The sequence below is a fragment of the Salmo trutta genome, chromosome 17 (assembly GCF_901001165.1).
Source record: "Salmo trutta chromosome 17, fSalTru1.1, whole genome shotgun sequence".
Taxonomy (NCBI): Eukaryota; Metazoa; Chordata; class Actinopteri; order Salmoniformes; family Salmonidae; genus Salmo; species Salmo trutta.
In genome coordinates this window covers 52171929-52197606 of record NC_042973.1, presented here as the reverse complement: position 1 = coordinate 52197606, position 25678 = coordinate 52171929, and the positions used below count along the sequence as shown (strand labels likewise).

The 25678-nt window shown below is 42.4% G+C and overlaps 2 protein-coding genes across 4 annotated transcripts in view; one reads left to right on the top strand and one right to left on the bottom strand.

Annotated features, from left to right (window-relative positions):
* The first annotated feature begins 23 nt into the window (after positions 1-23).
* On the top strand, positions 24-10142 carry LOC115152389 (rab GDP dissociation inhibitor beta). Its single transcript, XM_029697218.1, has 11 exons — positions 24-207; positions 694-801; positions 1222-1321; positions 1841-1975; positions 4879-5077; positions 5584-5715; positions 5945-6044; positions 6265-6436; positions 6756-6900; positions 8609-8663; positions 9624-10142. The coding sequence occupies exons 1-11, from the start codon at positions 163-165 to the stop codon at positions 9777-9779; spliced, it is 1347 nt and encodes a 448-aa protein (XP_029553078.1). The 5' UTR covers positions 24-162; the 3' UTR covers positions 9780-10142.
* Positions 10143-10204: 62 nt separating this feature from the next.
* LOC115152387 (uncharacterized) overlaps positions 10205-25678 on the bottom strand; it is a 32302-nt gene continuing 16828 nt past the window's right edge. The window contains exons 11-22 of one of the 3 annotated variants that reach the window (XM_029697213.1): positions 23406-23509; positions 23137-23209; positions 22971-23042; positions 20015-22834; positions 18583-19420; positions 16576-17056; positions 12600-16472; positions 12270-12395; positions 11978-12131; positions 11631-11736; positions 11298-11479; positions 10205-11116 (exon numbers count right to left, since the gene is read on the bottom strand). In XM_029697213.1, coding sequence (XP_029553073.1) covers positions 11016-11116; positions 11298-11479; positions 11631-11736; positions 11978-12131; positions 12270-12395; positions 12600-16472; positions 16576-17056; positions 18583-19420; positions 20015-22834; positions 22971-23042; positions 23137-23209; positions 23406-23509 — 8930 coding nt within the window. In that variant the 3' untranslated portion in view covers positions 10205-11015. The remainder of the gene's footprint in view (positions 11117-11297; positions 11480-11630; positions 11737-11977; positions 12132-12269; positions 12396-12599; positions 16473-16575; positions 17057-18582; positions 19421-20014; positions 22835-22970; positions 23043-23136; positions 23210-23405; positions 23510-25678) is intronic. The other 2 variants (XM_029697214.1, XM_029697216.1) reach the window with 2 other exon arrangements.

Sequence of the window (25678 nt, the reverse complement as noted above, 5' to 3'; positions counted from 1 at the left end):
CATGCGCAAAAACATCCGCCAACCCACAAAGAAGGGTACGTTCACGGGTATCATTACCTGCGCTGTGCAGCCGAACAACTTCTTAACTATCAAACAGCCATTCCATTTTCACTAACAAAAATATATATATATTTAGGGATAAAGTACAGAAGGACACTCAGTATGGATGAAGAATACGATGTTATTGTTCTCGGGACCGGCCTAACGGTGAGAACTGACAAAAGCAATATAGTACAACCGTCCAACAATGGTCACAGCTACTAACCTAGGTGTGTAGGCTAATCTGTAGGCTAATGTCATGGCCAACAAGCCGCTAACTAACGTTAGTGCTAAATTAGCTTGCTTGCTCGTTTGTTAGATCTCAATTTTCAGATTTTGTTTCTCGGGAAATCGGTGTCTACTATGTTTCTCGGTAGTGTTATCCGAGTGTGGTGATACTTTCCCCAGTCAGCAACAAGGGACAGCTCCCATACAACAGTATTTCCAGTTATTTTCCCTATAGTAAAATGTAGCTAATTAGCTATGCTAAGTAGTTACTGTATTAGCTAGCTAGTTGTGTTGTTAGCTTGCTGGGCTTACATTTTTCTTTACTGTGTTGTTTAAATTGTTTACACATTTAAAACATAAATGACAATTTTTAGATTTCTTTTTGTGTAGCTACCTAGCTATCTGACTTATCTTTTTCTTCCATAGGAATGCATTCTGTCTGGCATTATGTCAGTGAAGGGGAAGAAGGTGCTTCATATGGACAGGAACTCTTACTATGGAGCAGAGAGTGCGTCCATCACACCACTGGAAGATGTAAGCAAAGGCACACAAGATGAATATGACCCTTTTCATACTATAATGCCGAACCATACTTGGCTCACTGGGATATTTTCTTTACACATATTCCCTTCCGGCAACTATGGTGGATCCTTAACTAGGCCAGCCCAGTAATTGGTTTAACTTGGCTCAGTAGTGTCAAAAGGGTTTTAGATTATTAACCTTAGGTTCCACAGCCCCCACTGTGTGGCGCTATCACACAGATAGTAATATGTTATATTATGAATGCTATCACTCACGTCTCAGTGTTATATCAATAGTTGAGGCACAGGTGAGTTTCAGATACTCCAAATCTGACAGTATAATTGTTAAATAAACTAAGTCATTAATGAAATTGCTGAAGTAATAATACAAAGTTTAATCATTTATGTTTGTCTTCTTCTTGTCCCCCTCCAGTTGTACAAGCGCTTCAGTCTTCCAGGCAAACCTCCAGAGTCCATGGGAAGAGGTCGGGACTGGAGCGTGGACCTCATCCCAAAGTTTCTGATGGCCAATGGTAGGAAAGCAATGTGGAGTCTATTCAATTCACTAGGATCCCAAACAGAACCAAACGGAATGAAACTGTGAGGAACCAATGTGCATTTGTCCAATAGAAACTTTTGTAAAACGTTTTGCAACAAAAACATTTGGAGTAAAGGGCTTCTGTTGCAAAATGTTTTGCAACTGTTTGCTACGGTCATCGTCTAATGAATACACCCATGGTATTCTAGATATAATCCTCAGTGATGGTTTGTGTTCATTAGCCACGACACAGAAGAAAGGGGACTGTACAGAAAGGGACTACTTGGACTTGTCCAAGAAGACGTTTTCATTTTCTTTTGTAAAATGTTATAAAATGTTTTCCGTCGCATGCCCTAATGAACACATGAAATACACAAAAACTACTTTTTATGAATGTTATCAAAGGCCTCTCCCTCAGCAGCTTGTTTTGTCTTGGTATACATCAGGATTGTTTTGACATGTTTTCCATTGCATGCCTTAACAAATATTACCTCTTTTTTTCTTCTATACCCAGGTCAGCTTGTGCGAATGTTGCTGATCACTCAGGTGACCCGTTACTTGGACTTCAAGGTAATCGAAGGCAGCTATGTCTACAAGAAGGGAGCGATCTACAAAGTGCCGGTTACTGAGACAGAGGCACTGGCCTCCAGTGAGTATATCACTGGGATTTTCATTTGCCTTTTTCTATAATATAGGCTATGCCAGATGCTTTTATCCAAAGCGACTTACAGTACAGTGAGTGCATACATTTTTTGTAAAGTTTAGAAAAAAAGATTTGTGTCACTCCTCGGCCTGTTGAGGTGCAGTATTACCGCCAAACCGGCGGTCGAAAATCATGAAGTCAGTCAAAATCCATGTGACTGTTTAGTCATGGTAATTAGGCTTCTCCAATTAGGCTACTCAGCACTCTATTGTCCCTCTAATCACTCTGACATCGATGCAAATCTAATCAAACACTTAATGAGAGCCCATGAGCTCATGTTGCACAGTAGTTTTGACAGGCTATGCAATTCAGGCTATGCAATAGCCTCTATTAAAAAGAGGATCAGCTTTCTATATTTATTTATCAACTTTCCCAATAAACTCGGCAAAAAAAGAAACGTCCCTTTTTCAGGACCCTGTCTTTAAAAGATCATTCTTAAAAATCCAAATAACTTCACAGATCTTCATTGTAAAGGGTTTAAACACAATGCTTGTTCAATGAAATCATCATTGGGAAACATGTCAATCCTCCCGTTAGAAATATGATTTGCCCAAACGGTAAGCTTCATCTTGAAGGCATCCACTTCGTCCCTCTGTTCAAATCGATTGTGCCCCCGTCCCTTGCTTTGACACAGTGACCGAATTCAGATAACCAATATCTGCCAGGTAGGCAACCATCGTGAGCTACTTCTCACAATCGGAATGTTCAGCCAGAGGTGACTTGTTTTCCGAAAGAAACGCAGCAATCTCCACTTGAAGTGGGTATGTGTGGGGCAAGAATATTATTGTTTTGGTCAGTGAGTATGTGCAGCGCGAAAACCCTCTGAGTCCAAACGTAGCTAGCCATTTCATCACTGCACGTGCAAAGTCAGCAACAATAAGCGGTGCGGCGGTATCCTTTCAAATATCTTTTCAAAATAAAAGTTTAGGTGCGGCGGTTACCATTCAAAATAATGTATATATATTTTTTTATATATTCTTGCAAGTCCCACGACACCCCCCCTCCCCCCGTTGAGATTCACTGCTTTAAGAGATACAGTTATGTGTTTTTCCTGTCCTTCATGAGATCACCAAATGAAACGCACTCGACATGACTGTCCCTTAAGTGTCCACGGATCATTCCCACATTCTCAAAAGTAGAAATATTGTTTAGTTCTCCCATTTTGGGGATTAGGGGTTTTGAACTAAGAGAAGCTCTTTGTTCTGGTAGACTCTCCCCCTCAATACTGCATGGCAGTTTCTACCAGGTATTTATGATCTGTTGTAAAGTCATAAAACTGTAGAGAGGGGGGGGCTATGATTCTCCCCCGAGGGCACGTCATGACAATAGTTTATCAACATTTTAAGCTAAACGTTCTTGTCTTTTACTTCAGGCTCATTGCTAGTGGTTGTATTCATTTTGGGTCTATCGCATCCCCCAACTATCCCGGACTATGTTTGGAATATTTATTTCTCGCACAATTGAATAGGTGAACTTTTTTGTACTATGGGGGATAGTAGATTGACATGGGCTAGTGCTTTTGCTGTTCATTAGGCCAACTCATCTTGTTGGCTGATGAAAAGTAAATCTGGACAATTCATCCAATATCTTCAATAATCGCCTCGGAATTGGATAAGGACGCACGCAGTTCAGTCCTCAATGTGTCTGTCTTCACTTGTAGCCTGTGAGAAAGACCCAATCACATGACTGAGAGCCATGTGAGTGAGAGGTGCTTCGGCACGCAGTGGGGAGAAGGGAATTATAATTATTATATTCAGCCCAAGGGCATAATGGCCACTGGCTGCATAAAACAAAGCAGAGCTCATGCCTTTCACGCAACTTTTTTCCAAATCATCATTAGAGTCGCATTATGCAGCCTTAGAATGTATTAAAAATCAAAACATATAGCCCAACATTTGTATCACAACTTAAGTTACATAAATAACTCTAAATTAAGCATATGAAATTAACTGTTTCTTTGTTAACTGCTCAACACAGAATAGCCGCATGGGCGCACTCCCTCATTGTTTGGAGAAAATATAGGTTCTATTTTATTCATCTATGTTCAATTGTATTCTTCATACTATAAAATAATTATACAGAATTCTAAGCAAATCTTGTCTGCTAAATGAACTAGTGTAGCCCACAGCCATGTGGCATAGCCAGATCAGGACCTAACATAAGGACAACTCAGAGTATGCTATTCTGTTCTTCTAAAATACACTACATTTTCTTTAGACCTGTCTAAAATAATGGATTTATTGTGATGGTATAGGCTATATTACATGGATTTATTAGACTTTTTAAAATGTAGATGTTCCAAAGGTCTGCATCAGTGGCTTGTAGGCTTTGCGTGGAAGACAGGACATGCTAGATGTGTTTATGTTAACGGTCAATTACTGTGAGACCGGTAGTTATTTGCTTGACAATTTCATAACTAGGGCTGTGGCGGTCATCTTCTCACTTGCTTATTTTTATAATAACCAATTATAATGTGGATTACCTACGCTACTCGATTAGCAAAAGGTTTTATGACGAGTAAATCAAGAATTCTATTAACTTATGCTATACAGAGTGTACAAAACAGCTTTCGACACCTTGTGGAGTCCATGCCCCGACAAATTGAGACTGTTCTGAGGGCAAAAGTGGGGGGTGCAGTTCAATATTAGGTGTCCATTAATGTTTTGTACACTGTGTATACCACTTAGCAGAAGCTTTTATCCAAAGTGACTTAAGGTGAGTGAGTGCAGGAATTTAAGCCACAAATGAACCCACTACCTTTCAACTTGAGCCACACAGAACCACATTCTTAGTCTTATTTCAAAAGGTTTTTCTTTTTCTGTCTCACTGACTTTTTTCCACCCGCTCAGGTTTGATGGGGATTTTCGAGAAGAGACGTTTCAGGAACTTCTTGATTTTTGTTGCCAACTATGATGTAAACGATCCCAAAACCATGGAGGGTGTCGACCCCAACAAGGCGACAATGCGTGACCTGTACAAAAAGTTCAGCCTGGGCCAGGATGTGATGGACTTCACTGGCCACGCCCTCGCACTCTACAGGACAGACGAGTAAGTGGCTGTGTCTGAAATGGCACCCTATTCACAATATATAGTGCACACATTTTTACCAGGGCCCGTAGGGGTCTGGTAAAAAGTAGTGCACTGTATAGGGAATAGGGTTGCCTTTTCGGACACAAGACTGTGCCGTCATCACCACCACTACTTGAGTTAAGATGGCACATAGGCTGTTTCACTTCCCTTACTACTTGTGTATCAACTTTAATATATATTTGTTTGTTTCTTGCTGTTCTATTTATCATTTTATTTATTGTGAATGCCCATATAGGGTAGTAAGTCACATGAAAGATTTGTAGGCACCAATCACCCAGCTTTTGCAGATAGGGGTACCGTTCTCATACCAGACTGAATTGAATAAAACAAATCTAATAGGGTCCCCAAATATGCGGACTTTACAATTTAACAAGTGTCAAATTAAAAATATTTAGAAGCATTTATTATGGCTTATTCATGAACGTTATAACGAAGTGTTATAATCTCATTGTTTGATCTCTCAGCTACCTGGACCAGCCCTGCATCGACACCATCAACAGGATTAAGCTCTACAGTGAGTCTCTGGCCAGATACGGCAAGAGTCCTTACCTCTACCCTCTCTATGGCCTGGGGGAGCTGCCACAAGGCTTTGCCAGGTAAGATTCACTTGTTTACCTCCTCCCTGCCATTATCATTTGTCCATCTTAAGCCTTTTGGTTGATGAACCCAAGGTTTAATTCCTGCAGGGATCACATAGTCACACTGAAAATGTGTACACTCACTGCACCATAAGTTTAAAAGCGTCTGCTCAGTGGCACTAATAATATGAACCCATCCCATGCTCCACTATTCACCAGTGTCTTTGAATGTATCTCTCTCCTCTAGGTTGAGTGCTATCTATGGTGGGACCTACATGCTGAACAAGCCCATAGAGGAGATTGTTATGGAGAATGGAAAGGTAGTGGGGGTCAAGTCAGAGGGAGAGGTGAGATTTTGTCAAATGTGTATATATAAAATATTGTTTGATATTAGTTCTTAATGGCGATTTAATAAGGGCGGTGTATACAACCAACACATTTTGAATGTTTCCAGATGGAAGTTGGCTAACCCTATACCTTACCCAAAACGTAAACTTCACCCTTACTCTAACCCATCCTAACCTTAACTATAACCCTAACCACTACCATCTCTCCTTCCCTCTCTAGATAGCCCGCTGTAAGCAGCTGATCTGTGACCCCAGCTACATCATGGACAGAGTCAGCAAGGTCGGCCAAGTGGTCCGTATCATCTGTGTCATGAGCCACCCCATCAAGAACACCGGCGACGTCAACTCCTGCCAGATCATCATCCCTCAGATCCAGGTCAACAGGAAACATGGTGAGACTCCTGGATACCTAGCCTACATAAATACTTAATAATACATTCGTAACCATACATACCACATTCATAAGCAGTAGATAAGCGTTTCATAAATCCTTGTGTTGAAATTAAGTTGTCACTGAAATATGTTGTGACTTTTTGAATGGTATTGACCGTGTTCATTAGGCACCAAATAGAATAAAAAAATGGGGAGAGACCTGGAAAAAATGCCAATTTTCAGTTTCAAAACATTTTGCTAGTTTTTATATCCTACTGAACACCGCCTAGTAGAGCTTAGTGAATAATATGTCACTGATCTGTTGTGTTTTGATTTTAGACATCTACGTGTGTATGATCTCCTCGGCCCACAACGTGGCAGCGCAGGGCAAGTACATTGCCATCGCCAGCAGCGTAGTGGAGACCAATGACCCAGAGAAGGAGCTCAAACCGGCCCTGGATCTATTGGAGCCCATTGAACAGAAGTAGGCCTTTGATTCTATGATACTATACAGTGCATTCGGAAAGTTTTCAGACCCCTTCCCTTTTTCCACATTTTGTTACGTTACAGCCTTATTCTAAAATGGATTAAATAACATTTCCTCATCAAACTACACACAATACCCCATAATGACAAAGCGAAAACAGGTTAAGACATTTTTTCAAGTTTATTCAAATAAAAAGTACCTTATTTACATAAGTATTCAGACCCTTTGCTATGAGACTTGAAATTGAGCTCAGGTGCCATTGATTCCATTGATTATCCTTGAGATGTTTCTACAACTTGATTGGAGTCCGCATGTGGTAAATTCAATTGATTGGACATGATTTGGAAAGGCACACACCTGTCTCTATAAGGTCCCACAGTTGACAGTGCATGTCAGAGCAAAAACCAAGCCATGAGGTTGAGGGAATTGTCATAGAGCTCCGAGACAGGATTATGTCGAGGCACAGATCTGGGGAAGGGTACCAAAAAAGGTGCAGCATTGAAGGTCCCCAGGAACACCGTGGCCTCCATTATTCTTAAATGGAAGACGTTTGGAACCACCAAGACTCTTCCTAAAGTTGGCCGCCCGGCCAAACTGAGCAATCGGGGGAGAAGGGCCTTGGTCAGGGAGGTGACCAAGAACCTGATGGTCACTCTGACAGAGCTCCAGAGTTCCACTGTGGAGATGGGAGAACCTTCCAGAAGGACAACCATCTCTGCAGCACTCCACCAATCAGGCCTTTATGGTAGAGTGGCCAAATGGAAGCCACTCCTCAGTAAAAGGCACATGACAGACCGCTTGGAGTTTTCCAAAGGCACCTCAAGACTCTCATACCATGACAAACAAGATTCTCTGTTCTGATGAAACCAAGATTGAACTTTTTGGTCTGGAGGAAAGCTGGCATTATCCCTACGGTGAAGCATGGTGGTGGCAGCATCATGCTGTGGGGATGTTCTTCAGTGGCAGGGACTGGGAGACTAGTCAAGATCGAGGGAAAGATGAACTGAGCAAAGTACAGAGAGATCCTTGATGAAAACCTGTTCCAGGGCACTCAGGACCTCAGACTGGGGCGAATGTTTCCAACAGGACAACAACCCTAAGCACACAGCCAAGACGGCGCAGGAGTGGCTTCAGGACAAGTCTCTGAATGTCCTTGAGTGGCCCAGCCAGAGCCCGGACTTGAACCCGATCGAACATCTCTGGAGAGACCTAAAAATAGCTCTGCAGCGATGCTCCCCATCCAACCTGACAGAGCTTGAGAGGATCTGCAAAGAAGAATGGGAGAAACTCCCCAAATACAAGTGTGCCAAGCTTGTAGTGTCATACCCAAGAAGAATCAAGGCTGTAATCGCTGCCAAAGTACTGCACAAAGGGTCTGAATACTTATGTAAATGTTTTATTTAAGTTTATTTTTTATACATTGACATTTTTGCTAATGTCATTATGGGATATTGTGTGTAGATTAAGGGGGGAAAAAACTGTTTTCATGAATTTTAGAATAAGGCTGTAACATAACAAAATGTGGAATAAGTCAAGGTGGTCTGAATACTTTCCAAATGCACTGTAGTATGTTATACTACCAGCACAAGGGCTCACATCACTGGAATTCAATGCTGTAATATTATTTTCACATGACTGAGGTGTAACGCACTTTGTTGGTTCCAAATTCATGTTTCCTTACCCTGTTGAAACCTTCACTCCTCAGGTTTGTGAGCATCAGCGATCAGTATGCACCAACTGACATGGGAGAAGTCAGCCAGGTGAGTGCATATTTCCTAGTCCTCTTGTTGGGCTGCACTTTGAAATCGACAGGAGGAGCAAACATTTTCTGAACACTAACCACGTTTCCATCCAGTTTTTATACGAGTAAAGTCATATTTTTTTTTTTAAATAAGTAGAGCTGTAATGGAAACAGGAAGTTTTGGTGTAATTTTATAAATGCCGACAGATAATTTGTTCGTTCGACATGGTGGGATCTTTTTGTGTCTGAAATGGAGGTGGTAACGACTTTATGCGAAAATATTGATATAAAAACCAGCATATCGAGGTAAATTTGGAGTCAAGTGATATGGTGTGTGGTCCTCCCACTACGACTTGGGAAACCATGCAGTTATTTTAGGCTACAGATGAAATACTTTATGATGATGAATTTCACAGGGTGGTGAAAATGCAGGGCGATAAGTTTGATGCTGCTTTCCAATAAATATCGAGGGTCTTATTCTGGTGACATGATTGATGCTTGACTGCCGTTTGACAAATAAAAATGTTCTCGCTCTTATCCATAATAATCTTATGATGTAGACTAGCCAACCCACACAGCCTACCCGCACTACAGTATCTGCAAGATATTGGCTAGAGCGCAGGTGCCAAGACCAGGAGTAGGCACATTTTGCTATATAACATACATTTTTTTTAGGTAGAGTTGGAAACGCATTGAATTTTAGATTTTTATTTGCTACATGAACATTTTAAGTGAAAAAGTACATTGTGCACTGATTTTTATTGGCTACACGTCCATTTGGTGGAAACATAGCACTGGTGGGAAAATTCTGATATTTTCTTGGTTCATTTTAGAATATTCGCATGAAAATCTGTCGCCAATTGGATGGAAACCTAGCTATAGACTTACTTAGCCTATTCATTCATAGGCCTGTAGACATGTTTTGTATACATCATTGGTTTAGACTTTTTTCCCTTCTATGCATCTGGGATATCTGCAGATATTTATCTCCCGCACGTATGATGCAACGACCCACTTCGAGACCACCTGTGACGACATCAAGGACATCTACAAGCGCGTGATGGGCACTGAGTTTGACTTTGCAGAGATGGAGCGCACGAAGAATGACATCTTTGGAGACGCAGGTGATCAGTGATAGTATAGTGTAAGCAACATGTTAGTGTCCAGACAGCTCCAAATCTTAACAAACTGGTTTATAATCCAAAGGCATTGTTGGAATCTGTATCTATGACCCTTTAAAACAACGGAAATATGTTTGTAGAAAAAAATAAAGAAATATTTTGGATGGCTGCGTTTTATAATGAATTTGACAGTTGGTTAAGAACATGCAATGATCACATTGTGTACCATCATGAGGTTTCTTCAAATTCTGACATGTGAATGTCGCCAAAGAGCTTTATTCAGGGGTTTATACGTAGTCTATAATTGTGATATAAATTGTATTTTTACATAAGGCAATATTCTGTGTTAAAGTGAAATAAACAATTTATCTGTAATCGAGAAAATAACCTTGGTCACTCTTTTTCTGTGTGTGTATGAAAAAAAAAGATGGAACATTTAGTCAATTTCTTTATCGCAAAGGTGCAATAAATGTATTTACAAACATACAAATAAATACACTAACACAGAGCTTGTGCATTGAAGCAGATGTCATCGTTAATCTATACAGAATCTACCTGTCATAGAAAATTATTAAGAATAAATAAATCTACACAAAATGTTACTAAATAGTGCAATGATTTACACTAAGGAACCCCAAAAAAAAAAGAGAGACTAAAACAGCAATACACAAAGCCTTGCTATAAACATAACTTACAGAGAATTATTTTAATCTTACACCAAAATGATTTGGATCAGTGTGTCAAACTCCCAATGACCCCCTAAAAAGCAGATTTTGGAGTGAAGGGGCATCCCCTTCTGTGTCTGGTTCTTCTCGAGGTTACAAGGTTTCCCTTGCCACTGATTCTGCTTGCTCTTTGGAGTCTGGGTCAGGTTCATTTAAATCACTTTGTGACAGCTGTTGATAATGTACACTGAATTTCTGTCTGTAATAAATCCTTTTTGTGGGGAAAAACTAATTCTTATTGGCTGGGCCTGGCTCCCCAGTAGGTGGGCCTGGCTGCCAAGTGGATGGACCTGGCTTCCAAGCGGGTGGGCCATGGCTGCACCCCTGACCAGTCATGTGAAATCCATAGATTAGGGCCTAATTTATTTATTTAAATTGACTAATTTCCTTACATGAACTGTAACTGAGTAAAATCTTTGAAATTGTTGCATGTTGCGTTTTTATATTTTTGTTCAGTATAAAAAGGGCTTTATAAATCAAGTTTGATTGATGTACTGAAGACTTCTGTCAGGCTTTCCTGTCTGTTTAAGAAATAGTGCAATTGTCACTCTGAGAAATCAGCAAGAAGGAGTTAATATTCATTGTGAATATCCCATGTTTTGCAAACGCTTTGTCTGCCGTTGTGTCTGCAAAATAAATAAATAATTGTCAGAAACTAGCATTCTTGCGACTAAGAATCCCTATGTATTACAAAAATTGAAATTCTTTCAATAGTAAAGGTCCTAATTACCCCCAATCAACCCCAAAATACTATAAACTTAGCTAATCTTAACGAATGCAGTATAGGGAAAAAGTCTGATCTCTCACCAGTTATAAATACAGGTAGACGAGCTGATACATTCTGGACCTGCAGGCGGACTAGACAGTGGAGGTAGTTGGGTCGTGTCCTTGAAATGACGTCACATTCATGGTAGGGTAAGACCTCCACCATTCCAGCCTCCTGGCAGATGTCCATGAAGCTCTTTTTACCCTGTGCCTCAGCACTAGAACTGTAGAGGGAGGAATGATCAGTTCTGGCAGTTCATTTGAATCTAGGTTTCCTTGAATTACAAAAATGACACTGGCTTGGATTCAAACAAACACAGTGTGTTTGACTACCTGTACTGTGATGAACAATTACAAGCGCAAGAATAAGCTTACCGTGCGTTCTCTTTCAGCTTTCGGCTGTCTTTGTAGTGCAAGAGCCATTTCCACTTCCCCTTTTTATTCAGCCCCTCCAGGAAACCAGACATTTTCTTAATGTTGCCTGGGAGAAAGAGACATTGAGTAACTCACACACATCTATGCAATGTTGGAGGGGACATCATAGCCTGGCCCCAGATCTGTTTCATGCCAAACATCGGCCACAGCAGTTGGCAAGATGACACAAACTGATCTGGGACCAGGCTAGGGACATCATAGTTGCTTATAGAGATTGACAGTTGTGGAAACATAATGAAATGTAACAAATGCACTTTGTTCTCTTGCAAATAGTGAAGTGTCCATACTGAGACTGAGTGTGTCCAGTGCTGCTCCCTCAAACACCACAAAACCGCCTTTGCTGAAGAGTTCTTGGTGAGTCAGGTTCACAATGTCATCAGGACGGTCAATACCGGCAAACAACACATTCTGAGACTTCTTCAATTCAAGCAAGTGAGGGACCTGAGGGTGAAACAGAAATCTCAAAATGACGACAATGTAACACAACGAAAACCGATTCAAAAGGCTGGATTTCAAACCTGGATTGCTTATTCTTTTCCAGGAGTTTGAGATACTTTTATAAGTCTACAACAGTCTTACCTCACAAATGTGTTCAGCAATATCTTCGTTCCTCAAGATAATGTATAGAGGGGATGAGGGAGTATCCTTTCCAAGGCAGAATTGAGACTCTTCTACTGTTATGTGTCCCTCTGCTTCTAACAGCTCCTACAAAAATAACAAGCTTGTTTTTAAACATGGTGCAAGAATGAACTTTGGCTTTCATTGTTGTACAGCTTATGGTACGGTTTCGTACCCTGGTCCCAGATCTGTTTGCGCTGCATGGGCTATGGTCATTTGTGACTGACCATAGAAGTTGGCAAGACAGCACAAACTGATCTAGAACCAGTCGAACATTTACGTTCATCTTACCTTTGTCTCTTTGAAGAATGGGTCATCTGATGTCACCAGTATGTAGAACCTGAACTTGTTCTTACATGACTGTTTCACAACAGAATTCAGATTATCATGCAGGCTGTCATACATGTCCTTCTTCATCTGACCACAGAAGTCTTTGTCTTTGCTTGGGGCTCGAGACTTTGGCAAACTGTTCCTCTTTGCTTCTTCTCTCTTGAGTCTCTCAGTTCTGTGTGGGTACTTTCTGCCTGCACAGACCTCAGTCATCATGGCATGGTACGCCTTGAAACTTTCCGCCACCAGATCCGAAACTTTGACATGCGTCATCTCACTGCCCTTTGTATAGGAGAGTTTTTGAAGATGCTGTGGCATATCTCTGTCTGTTTCTTCAGGCATACCCTTCCTTTCAGGCATATCTATTTTTAACTTCTGCCCTGCGAGTGAAGGTAGTCCCTCCCAGTGTTCTTCCGAGCTTTCCTGTTCCTGCAGGCTGGAAAAGTGCACTGTCACAGCCGGGCTACAGGAGGAAGCTCTTTCTTCTACATTTGACCTGTGGTGTCTTGATCGGTTGTACCTGCTGCTGCTACTCTTCCTTTTACGTTTTAGCATGTGGTTCATTCTCTCTGAGAAGATGAGGGTCTCCAGATCCACAGAAGACTGAGTGAGGTCAGATTCATCAGCGTTATGTGTATCATCCCACCTCTTGGAGAACTCCACAAAACTGCTCGAGCCCTGTCTGTTTGAGTTCGGAACTGTCCATGTGTGCATGCTTGTTGAAGGTTTCAGAACGGGATAGTTTTCATAGGTGATTCTGTTTCCTTTGTGGTCCAAAACTGTAACTAGGCATGGCTTTGCAAATGAGGAAACTTCCTCGTGCTCATCATCCAAATTGATTTGGCTTTTGGAGGTGTTCCTACTCCTCTCTGACCTACAATACTTTAACCAGTCCTGTTTGTTCTCTTCCATACGGCTAAATATTTTGTCTGATTCTTCAGACTGGAAGGTGATTGAAGAGGAAGTGCCTTGCTTGCTGAAGTCCAAAACATCATCAAATTCTCTTTTATCCCATTGCTGATACTGGCGTAAAGAGTTGATGAAGTCAAGTTTTGTTTTATTCAACTGGGATGTATTACTTGTGTGTTGGTCATCTGATATCCAATTTGTCTCTAGACTAGATTCAATATTGTCTTGCTCTACGGCCTCACTTTCATCTATAACGTAATCTTGCAAACTTGCAATCTGTCTCCTCATTTCGGTGACATATGGTGTGTTATAAGGGTGAGAATTAGTGTTTGAGTGGACAGGGGCATCGGTTTGTTTGCCTTTGAGAACATCTGAAGACATAGGGTCAATATTCGTCTGTCCTTCTTTCCAGCTGTACTCTCCTCTGCTGCCTTCACTCTTGGAGAGATTCACAGCCATGGCAAGCTGTTGGCTGTATGGATGGGGCTCAGTAAAGTTGTGCCCTGAAAGGTTCTGAGAAGCTGCTGTAGGTCCACTTCCTCCTGGGATACTCTGACAGATGGACTGTATGATCATCTCTGTTGAGGCAGGACACAAGTTAGTGTCTCCTTCCAAAGCGATTTCACTCAAGTCCCGAGTTAATGTTCTTTCTGTTGTTTCATTGGACAGGACTTCAAGGTGGATTGATGGCACAGAGAATGCTGCTTTCTGTGTTAAGGTGCTATGGGTTTTGGGATAGGAGTCAGGGAACCTATGCAGTGAATCGTGACTTGAAACAGCATACAGGTCTTGTTCAGCAGGGGTAAGTCGCATATTTGAATAAGGATTGTAATTGTTTTTTTCCTTTGAAGAAGTACAGGGAGTGTTGAGAGGTGTGCTAGTGGCGATTGGCTTCTTGCGGGGTTCAGTCCATAATTGAGAGAACTGTTTACCAATGGCTTCCAGATGATTTGGTTTGCTATTGTTGTTGCTGGATTTACGCAACTCATGCAACATATTCTCTACAGTGCTAGGGCTGCTACCAAGACTTGGTTCATGTGGTTCACGATAAGCCGTTTCATTTTCAATAAGAGCAAGACCACTATTGAGGTTGGGACTGTTGGTGTCTTTTGAATCAGGCAAAGAAAACGTCTTCGGTGTGTGATGGTCATGTGACAATTCTGTAACGAAAGGTGGCTCATCTTGTGTAGGTGTTGGGCATCTGCTGAGGGGTTTGCTGACCCCACCGGCATCGCAGATAACCAAGCAGCCACTGTCGATGTCAGGAATCGGAATGTAACCATTGTCCACGATAGGGGTTGGGCATCTACTGACAGATTCAGTTCCCTTTGAAGCTATTCTAAACATTTCACCTGAAAACAAATTATCCCTATGACACACTGAAGATATTGGTGTCTCTTTCTGACACAGGTGAATGTCGTGCACCTCTGTGTGCATGAAATCCTTGCTATCCTTCTCTACTCCAATTAATGGTAATTCTACTCCAATAAATGGTATTTCTATCTGAGCACGCACTATCTCTGATGCCTGACTGTGTGAATGTAGAATATCTGTGTGTGAGATATCTTCCCTGGGAATTCCTACTCCAATCAGTGGTATTTCTACCTGGCCTGTCAGTACTTCTGATGTCTCGTCTTGAGAATGTTGGGGTCCTTGTGTGTCAATATCAGATTTACTCTGACCCGATATTGATATCTGTTTCTGATCTTTAGAATCCCTAATGCCATTGAAATCAGTCTCAACTACTGTTGTTTTAGCCTCTCCTGAAACATCCTTGGACTGAATGGGTGTGTCGAACTCACCTACACAAGGCGTGTTCCCATCACATAGTGTAAATACTCTCGTGGTCAGTACCTCATCTTTAGATTTAATCTCACCCTGCATCTCTAGCAGTACTCTAGTAGTGCCAACAGAAACATTCCCAACCTGCTCCGTTGGTTGTACCTTATCGGTGGAAGCATTTCTATCGTTCACTGCAGTGGGTTCTTCGTCTACATACAGCTTGCTATACATTTTCACAGGTAGTGTCGAATCATTCCCACCATGCACCACTGACGGTGTTTCTTTTTGGGAATCATTTCCATTATGTGATATCTCTGGTGGTGTTTCAGCCACAGAATTATTCCCACCACATACTGCAGGTGCTGCTTTATCTCCTGAATCGTTTTCATAATTCACCACTGGTCGAGCCTCATCTCTAGTATCATTCCCTTCCTGCAATGCAGTTTGCACCTCATTTTTGGAGTTCCCATCATCCCGTGACACATCTTTGGGAATATTTTCATCATGCATTGCTTTGAGTGCCTTATCAATGGAATCATTCCCAGCAGGTTGTGCATTGATTTCCTTGTTTGTGGTGTCTTTCCCAACATGCAGTGCTTGTGGTTTTGCTGCTTCAACAGAATCCTTCATGCTATGATACGCGTTGTGCGTTTTTGACTCACTGCCATCACAGATGGCAACGTCAGACCCATCTCTGGATTCACTTGCATTACGCTCAACTCTGTCAGCCATATTGGTAATGTCACCATCCCCCAGCACCTCTGTGCATGACATTGTTTTGACTGAATCGTTATCTTTAACTTGTTGCTCCTCATCAACATCTTTAGATTCCATGGTTTTAAGACTTGCTATGTTTTGTTCTCCATCATGGCTCCTCTCTTTCTTTTGGATTTCCTTTTTGGCTTTGCCCTCCAAACCCTGGGCAATTCTTTGAGTCTCCAGGACCTTTTCTTGATTAATGTACACACTTGCTGCCTGTTCACACAAGAGAATGTACGATCCATCACTTTCCAAAGTTCTTCTGTTAGGGGACACATCATTTTGGAGGGAACCATTGCTGTCATTCTCATGGTTGCTAGTTTCATCATCATCCAGTTCACTCGCTTTGTCTGACATCATGCTGTCCACACGGTCTCTGTAAACCTGAAGAGAAAAGAGACAAGCAAAATAAACAATTATGTGTATTATGTCAACAAAATATTTATTGGAAAACATTTGTGCTTTACATATATATTTATTTTCTAACCTTTAACTCAAGACCTGTACTTTGTTTGTGAAAAGAGATGATTTCCTTGTGGAGTCCACTTTCTGGTTGGTATACTGAAGGATTTTTAAAATCTATTCTTTGCTTGGACTCAGGGGAATCCTTTGTGTCTACAGTGAAATCTAACACAGTCGAGGTTGTTTTCACTGAAAGGTCCAATACCTCAGGTTCCAAGCTTAATGGTTGTGATTCTTTTTTACCCACATTACTAAGGTCCAAAACTTCAGGTTCTGGGATCCTGGAAAGGGCAATATAAGCAGGGGAACTTGTCTTGGTCTCAGATGTAACCTGGGCTTGTACCATTCCATGATCCACTTCTGTAGAATCTTTTTCCTCCATACATAGAAGACTTGGGTCTGCCTGGAAGAATCTAGCAGTGGACCTGCTGTAGAAAAGACCTATCCACATGTGGATGATGAGCTGAACCTGTTCGTTTGTGTCCTCAATGTTGAAATCCCATGGGCTATACAGAGAGGGTGCAGAGGGGTGAAGGAAAGGGACACAGAGAAATCAAAATCCAGTTAAACAATTAGTCTGTTGAGTAATATAGAATAAGCTTTCTGTCTCTAGCAAGCTCTTCACTTATGCATCTAGTAGTTCGTTTTTCTTCTAACGACATTTTTATTTACACTGAGCAAAATTATAAATGCAACATGTAGTGTTGGTCCCATGTTTCATGAGCTGAAATAAAAGATCCCAGAAATGTTCTTACGCACAAGAAGCTTCTCTCAAATGTTTTGCACAAATTTGTTTACATCCCTGTTTGTGAGCATTCCTACTTTGCCAAGATAATCCATCTACGTGACAGGTGTCGCATATCAAGAAGCTGATTAAACAGCATGATAATTACACAAGTGCACCTTGTGCTGGAGACAATAAAAGGTCACTTAAATGTGCAGTTCTGTCACACAACACAATGATACAGATGTCTCAAGTTTTTAGGAAGCGTGCAATTGGCATGCTGACTGCAGGAATGTCCACCAAAGCTGTTTCCAGATAATTGAATGTTCATTTCTCTCTACCTTAAACCGCCTCCAATTTCGTTTTAGAGAATTTGGTAGTATGTTCAACCAGCCTCACAACCGCGGACCACTGTCAGAAACCGTCTCTGGGAAGCTCATCTGCGTGCTCATCATCCTCACCAGGGTCTTCCTGACTGCAGTTCGGCATCATAACCGACTTCAGTGGGCAAATGCTCACTTCCGATGGCCACTGGCACGCTGGAGAAGTGTGAACTTCACGGCTGAATAGACGGCAGATAGCATGTACGGTGTCGTTTGGGTGATCTGTTTCCTGATGTGTGAACACAGTGCCCCATGGTGGTGGTGGGGTTATGGTATGGGCAGGCATAAGCTACGGACAACAAACAGAATTTAATTTTATCGATGGCAATTTGAATGCACAGAGATACCGTGACAAGATCCTGCGGCCCATTGTCGTGCCATTCATCCACTACCATCACCTCATGTTTCAGCATGATAATGCACAGCCCCATGTCGCAAGGATCTGTACACAATCCTGGAAGCTGAAAAGGACCCTGTTTTTCCTTGGCCTGCATACTCACCAGACATGTCACCCATTGAGCATGTTTGGGATGCTCTGGATCAACGTGTATGACAGCGTGTTTCAGTTCCCGCCAATATCCAGCAATTTCGCACAGACATTCAAGAGGAGTGGGACAGTATTCCACAGGCCACAATCAACAGCCTGATCAACTCTATGCAAAGGAGATGTGTGGTGCAAATGGTGGGGCAAATGGTGGTCACACCAGATACTGACTGGTGTTCTGATCCACGGCCCTACCTTTTTTAAGGTATCTATGACCAACAGATTCATATCTGTATTCCCAGCCATTGAAATCCATAGATTAGGGCCTAATGCATTTATTTAAATTGACTGATTTCCTTATATGAAGTGTAACTTTTTGAAATTGTTGCATGTTGTGTTTATATTTTTGTTCAGTGTAAATTACAAATTCTAAGTACATACCCATGTAGGGCTCTAATAACTGTTTTATCCATAGGGTCGTTGGTAAACTTGCTGTCTGAATTAAAGTCATAGTTTTCCTTCCACAGCCTTGTCACTTGAACTGAGCTGTCTTTTTCAATGAACCGCCGTAAGCGCCGGAACTTCTGCCTGCGCCCAATTCCTTTGCTCATGGATTCTGGAGCCATCCCGGGTTCCTCCCCGAGTTCCTTCCTGTTCTGGTCCTGCTCCTGACACAGGACGGCCCGTAATGCTTGAGTTCCGTCATCATAGACCATATCCTTGCGATGCGGCTGAAGTCCCTCCGAAATGGGGACTTGGAGGGTTGAACCTGACAAACCCAATAGTAGAGAGGAGGATGGCGGCAGTGAGTAAGAATGCTCTTGTGAGACTAACACAACCCGCTCCCCACTCCCCACCACCAGCCCCTTGGGTGACGGAGACTGAGGGGGAAGTTTAAGCCTAGCAGCAGAAGGCTGCTTCAGCAGTGCATGAAGGACAGACTGTGGTTCAACATCTGGCTCATGAGGAGAGCCACCATCTTTGACACTGTTGTCACTTATTACCAAACTTGGACAGCATTCTTGTTGCTGGAGAGCCAGGTGGTCTGGCTGCTGTTCCAGTACTTTGTCGTTACTGGTACTGAGGGCCAAATCGGCCAATAGGGTCAGAGCATCTGCTGGTGGGCATGATGCATCACTGGCATCTTTCTTCACTGTGCGAGGCCTACCCCTACTGACAACACGCCTGACATCAGGGTTAAGTGTCAGTAGTTGGGAGGACATAGGTTGTGCTACTTTCTCTTTTTCAAAAGAAGCTGGTGTGTGATAGTGCAACCACCCTGTAGAAACAAAAGAGAACAGAGAAAAGAGACAGAAGAAACAGTATGAAAACAAAAAACACGAAGTAGCGCATAGTGATAATTAATACTTTGAAATTCAATTGTCGTAAGGCAGTCGGTCGCCTGCATGCAAATCTCCTCGCCAAAATTGAACCAAATTGTTTTATGATTTGTATCAGATTGAAATGGGGGACAGTAGCACGACACGCAGCAAGACAAAGCAGAGGCAAAGGAGGTGGCAAGAGGCTAGCCTGGTCCAAGATCAGTTTGTGCTGTCTTGTCAACTACAGCACAAACTGACCTGGGACCAGAATAGCAAGAAGCTATTAACATATTACTTCATAGTGTTGCTTTGCAGTTCAGATAGAAAAAGAGATATAGAAACGGAATCATCAGGAATTCAAGACAAAGGGATTATTTTAACATTTCAACATTCAGCACATATTAACTGCAATCACAACTCAATTATCAAGATGACAAATATCTAATTAAGTGTGTGGTTTAGGAGAACAAAATAAAATCAAATCTGCATGTTTTGTTATTTGCATGACGTGAGGTTGACAACAACTACATGACTTCCCAAGAGGAACTTACATTTTTTCCTTATGGAGTCTGCAGGCTTGCATTTCATTTTGAATGGGCTCCCCCGACCCGTTAAGGTTATTGTTGCTGAAGGGGAGCTAGGCAACGCCTCAGATGTTTGGTCAGATGTGGCTTGAGGTGGGACCAGGTCTAGTCTGCTCTGAATGTCTTTCTTCAATGGGATATCACTTTTTTCTGGAGATTTGGGTGCATTATTATGCAACTCCCTAGGAGTCAAGCCTAATGCTAGTGCAAACTTTGGGTCTAGGCCAAATGTCTGTTCCTTTGCAACTTCAGCAGCACATGTGGTATCTTTGCAGGAATTAGTCAAATGAACACTTTCCATTTTATCCATGCCAGCATCGGCCTTGCTTTTCTTGTCCAATGGTAACATTTGATCTCCTGAAACAGGTTTGAGAGGCGTTTTCCTCTTTCCCCTTCTTGAAAAAACTGTCTTTAGTTTACTGAGGGATATTGCAACAAATTGACAATTCTTTTTGTGTTTTTCTAAGGAAGGAAAATCCATGTCTTTGCTCTGGACCAGTTCTGAGGGTTTCTGAGAGGCCATCTTGTCTACATCAGCCATTTTGACCTTTGGTGGATGGTCTTTACTGTCTGAACTCCATATGTGCGACTCTTTGTTTTCATCTGACTTTATCAACTCTAGGCCAGATTCATCTCCTGTTTCTATGGGTTGGGGTACTTTGATACAAGCTTCAACCATCATCTCATCAGCACATTGTTTGTCATCTATCACTTTCCCCATAACTTTCAAAGATTCTATATCCTTGGCGATAACTTCTGAACCATGAGGGACAAAGACTCTACCGCATTCGGAGATGATCGCCTTCAAGTCCCACCGATCCGTCTTCTTTTTCAATGGGTGGCCGTCGTGAATTAGATCAATACTTTCCTTACTTTTGAATGGGTAAAAGTTAATTGAATCTTTCCTTTCCTTCTTCTTTTTCAAAGGCAGATCTTGGATCAAATTCATCACTTCCCTCTGCATTTTCATTGGGTGAACCTGGGTTACATCCATTCTTTCCTTCCTTTTCAATGGGGGATCTAGGGTCAAATTCATCAGTTCCCTCTGCATTTTCAATGGGCGAACCTGGGTTACATCCATCGTTTCCTTCTTTTTCCATGGGTTAAGTTGAACTAAATCTGTCATTTCCTTCCTCTTTTTCAATGAGAAGACTTTACTTGAACCCAAACATCCCTTCTCAGTTTCTTCCTCTTCAAAGTCAGCTGCTGAAGACCTCAAGACCCGTTTACCCAACCCGCTAAATCTACGCCGTTTCCTTGGCCGTTTCCTCCAATCTGATGTAGAGACATTATTGACCTCATTGGCCTTGCCACATTGCCCATTGAGAGCACTTCCACCCCTCTCCTGTACTTTGGCTGGTGGCAAACTGGAGGAGTTCTTTGTGATCGACTCTGTATTGATCAAGCCAAAGTTGTCATTATGAGGTACAACGGTTGCAGTTCCTTCAGTGGCAGTGATGACTAGCACTGTTGGGAGGTCACCTGATGCAGGTGAGGTTGAAACCTCTGTCACCTCTGTGGCCTTGGTCATCACTGTCATACCGGCTATTGCAAAAACCTTTGCCGACACTGCATCACATGGAACCTCCTCTAGCACCTCCTTAGGCAAATCCCCCCCTTTATCCTCTACTCCTGTCTCTACTGCTTTAATGTTGGGCTTGGTTGCCAGGGCCGGCCCAGGTTTCTTCAATTCCTCTTCAGAGACTGCAGGCTGTGAAAGACCAGAGGGCATATTCTTTTGCACCTCTTTCAGGTGCAAGTTTGTTCCTTCATTCGCTACTCCTACCTCTGGTGCTTTACAGTCTGCCTTACCCAACGCTGCTGGGCCAGCTTTCCTCAAGTTTTCTGCAGAGACTGCAGGCTGTGAAAGATCAGAAAGCACCTGCTTTTGCCTATCCACTTGGACTTCCTCTGGGTTCAAATGTGTCCCTTCATCCTCTACTACTACCCCTGGTACGGCCTTGTTCTTCCCAGGTTTCCCAGAATCATCTGCCAACACAACAGGCTGGGAAAGATCACAGGGAAGCTCCTTCTGCACCTCTTTTGGAATCAAAGTTGTCCCTGGTGCATTACTGTCAGCCTGCGGGACGGCAGGCTTGGTAAGATCAGAGGGCACTTCCTCCTGCACCTCATTGGGTTGCACATGTTGCACTTTGTCTTGCACCTCCTTTGAAGACAAGTTCTTCTCTTCCTCTACTCTTTTATTTGGTGCATTGCTGTCTGCCTTGGTCATACCAGGTTTCTCAAAGTCCTCTGTAGATACTGCCGGTGCATTACTTATGTATGTGGCTGTGTCTCCTGGTGACTGTCCCCCTGACTGCTCCTCCTCTGGGCCACCCAGACTAGCAGGAGTCATGGGGGGGCCTTCTGGAGATGACAGACAGTAGTAGACGTCATCATCTGGCTCATCCCCTCGCTCCTCTCGTCCAGCCGCCAGGAGCTCCGTGGCCCTGGATACAGAGAGCTCGAAGGAGCCCGGCTGGTGGAAGTAAGACTTGAGACATTTCCATCCCATTTCAGTCCACTTTGGGGTGGAGTAGAGATATTTGAGGGCGTCAGGAACATCAAACTGATCTGGGAAGATGCTGGCTTCCCTGGATGGACTGATAGTAAGCCCAGGGTGGATGAGGGCAGCGTAGCTCTGGATATGCTGCTCTAGTAAACCACGTAGCTCCCCACTCTGTTCAGGGAGGCACTTTTCCACCTCTGTCTCGGCGTAGTTCAGTGCAGGCACCACCTGGAGGCCCTCTGGTGAGAGGGAGGGCTTCTCTGAGCAGATCTTGGTGTCTGTGGTAAAAAAGAAATGACATTACATAAGGATAAATTATAAAAGAATAGACAAAAACCTTACTGTATACAAGGGCATAGGTGTTGGCCATACAGACACACACACACACACACACACACACACACACACACACACCTCGCTGTATAGCTCTGGAATCTGGAAACACAAACATCCCCTGCAATACCTCTGGCTTATTGGACCCAGCATCTGAAATTTACAATTATAATGTAAAGTTAGATATTTAGCTTCTATCTATAATATATTTAAATGCAATATGTTGCGTATACAGGTTTTGTCTTACCTTCATATGTGAGGAAGTGAGATGAATGTAACAGTATAAGGAAACCACTATCATTCAGTTGTATTGCGAGGGCCTGTTGGTAAGAAAAATATTTATTAGAATCAAGGTCTGACAACACAACAATGAACTGCATTCAGAGGGGTTGGGTTAAATGCGGAAGACACATTTCAGTCGAATGCATTGTATAACTGACTAGGTATCCCCCTTTCCCTTTCCATTCCAGTCTTCCAATAACCTGTCAGCCGACTTTAAGATCAATGAACGCTCACCAGGTCTTTCTCCTTGAGCTCCTGTGTGAGCTGAGAGAGAGAGGTGTCCTCAGCCTCACTGGGTGCCAACTCATACAGACTCCAACACATTCCTTCCAGAGAAACTGAAAAACCGTACAATTCAATATCATTAAATGGTAAAAATAAATAAAAATAAAGCTCTGTAAAGCTCACACAGCTGGGTAAATATTCAGATCAGCAACACATAAAAAATATCCTTGGGTAGGGTTGCAAAGCTAATGGTAATTTATCAAAGTTACAGGAATCTTCTGTAATTTTCATAATTAACTGAAGATCTATGGTAACTTTGGTGATTTATAGTTGAATAACTTAAAAATATATATATTCGTAGATAGTGTATATATTTTTTTAGATCTGTGTCCATGTATTAGATAGACCAAATAGCCTAATTAATGAAAAAAGCATCTAATCAAATCAAATGTTATTTGTCACATGCGCCAAATACAACAGGTACAACCTTACCGTAAAATTCTTAAAGCCCTTAACTCTATTTCTTGAACTGCATTGTTGGTTAAGAAAATATTTACTAAATAAAGTAAAGTAAAAAATTTAATAAAGTCGACACAACAGACGGGGGGGAAAAAATTTGATAAAAAAACATGAGCTGGCGCACACCCAGAATAATAACTTGTGTGGAGGTGCTGATTAACGGGGAATAAACTATAAACTATCAAAACAAAGAATGTCGCACACTCCATGTATAATCTCCCAGAAATGTAATGGGTATTTACCAACGTTTCGGTATCACTGTGCCTAAACGTTTCGGTTGGTAAATACCCATTAAATTGCTGGGAGATTATACATGGAGTGTGTGACTTTCTTATTTTGATAGTTTATGGGGAAAAAATATTTTTAAAAATGAAGTCAAAAAGTAACAAGAATATTACATAAGTCGCTCTGGATAAGAGCGTCTGCTAAATGACGTAAATGTAAATGTAAATTACATAACAATAATGAGGCTATATAAAGGGTGTACTGGTACCAAGTCAATGTGCGGGGGTACAGGTTAGTCGAGGTAATTTGTAAAGTGACTATGCATAGATAATAAACAGCAAGTTACAGCAGTGTAAAAACATATGGGGGCGAGGGGGGTGGTGTCACTGTAAATAGTCTTGGTTACAATTTGATTAACTGTTCAGCAGTCTTATGGCTTGGGGGTAGAAGCTGTTAAGGAGCCTTTTGGTCCTAGACTTGGCGCTCTGGTACTGCTTGCCGTGCGGTAGCTGAGAGAACAGTCTATGACTTGGGCGACTGGAGACTTTGACATCTTTTTGGGCCTTCCTCTGACACCACCTAGGATATAGGTCCTGGATGTCAGGAAGCTTGGCTCCAGTGATGTACTGGGTCGTACGCACTAACCTCTGTAGCGCCTTATGGTCAGATGCCAAGCAGTTGCCATACCAGGCGGTGATGCAACCGGTCAGGATGCTCTCGATGGTGCAGCTGTAGAACTTTTTGAGGATCTGTGGACCCATGCCAAATCTTTTCAGTCTCCTGGGGGGGAAAAGGTGTTGTCGTGCCCTCTTCACAACTGTCTTGGTGTGTTTGGACCATGATAGTTCGTTGGTGATGTGGGCACCAAGGAACTTGAAACTCTCGACCCGCTCCACTTCAGCCCTGCCTGTTCGGCCCTCATTTTTCCTATAGTCCACGATCAGTTCCTTTGTCCTGCTCACATTGAGGAACAGGTTGATGTCCTGGCACCACACTGCCTGGTTTCTGACCTCCTCCCTATAGGCTGTCTCTTCGTTGTCGGTGATCAGGCCTACCGCTGTTGTGGCGTCAGCAAACGTAACGATGGCGTTGGAGTCGTGCTTGGCCACGCAGTCGTGGGTGAACAGGGAATACAGGAGGGGACTAAGCACGCACCCCTGAGGGGCCCCAGTGTTGAAGATCAGCGTGGATGATATGTTGTTGCCTACCCTTACCACCTGGGTGTGGCACGTCAGGAGGTCCAGGATCCAGTTGCAGAGGGAGGTGTTCAGTCCCAGGATCCTAAGCTTAGTGATGAGCTTTGTGGGTACTATGGTGTTGAACGCTGAGCTGTAATCAATGAACAGAATTCTCACATACAGTTAGGGAAAAAATAATTTGATCCCCTGCTGATTTTGTACGTTTGCCCACTGACAAAGAAATGATAAGTCTATAATTTTAATGGTAGGTTTATTTGAACAGTGAGAGACAGAATAACAACAAAAAAATCCAGAAAAACGCATGTCAAAAATGTTAGAAATTGATTTGCATTTGCATCT

What these genes read in the sequence shown, in the direction of transcription:
- LOC115152389 (XM_029697218.1), top strand. Translation starts at nt 163, where the DNA reads ATGGATGAAGAATACGATGTTATTGTTCTCGGGACCGGCCTAACG. An exon ending in GCACTCTACAGGACAGACGA is followed by an intron (nt 5,078 to 5,583) that starts GTAAGTGGCTGT and finishes TTGATCTCTCAG; the next exon opens with CTACCTGGACCAGCCCTGCA. An exon ending in TTGGAGCCCATTGAACAGAA is followed by an intron (nt 6,901 to 8,608) that starts GTAGGCCTTTGA and finishes TTCACTCCTCAG; the next exon opens with GTTTGTGAGCATCAGCGATC.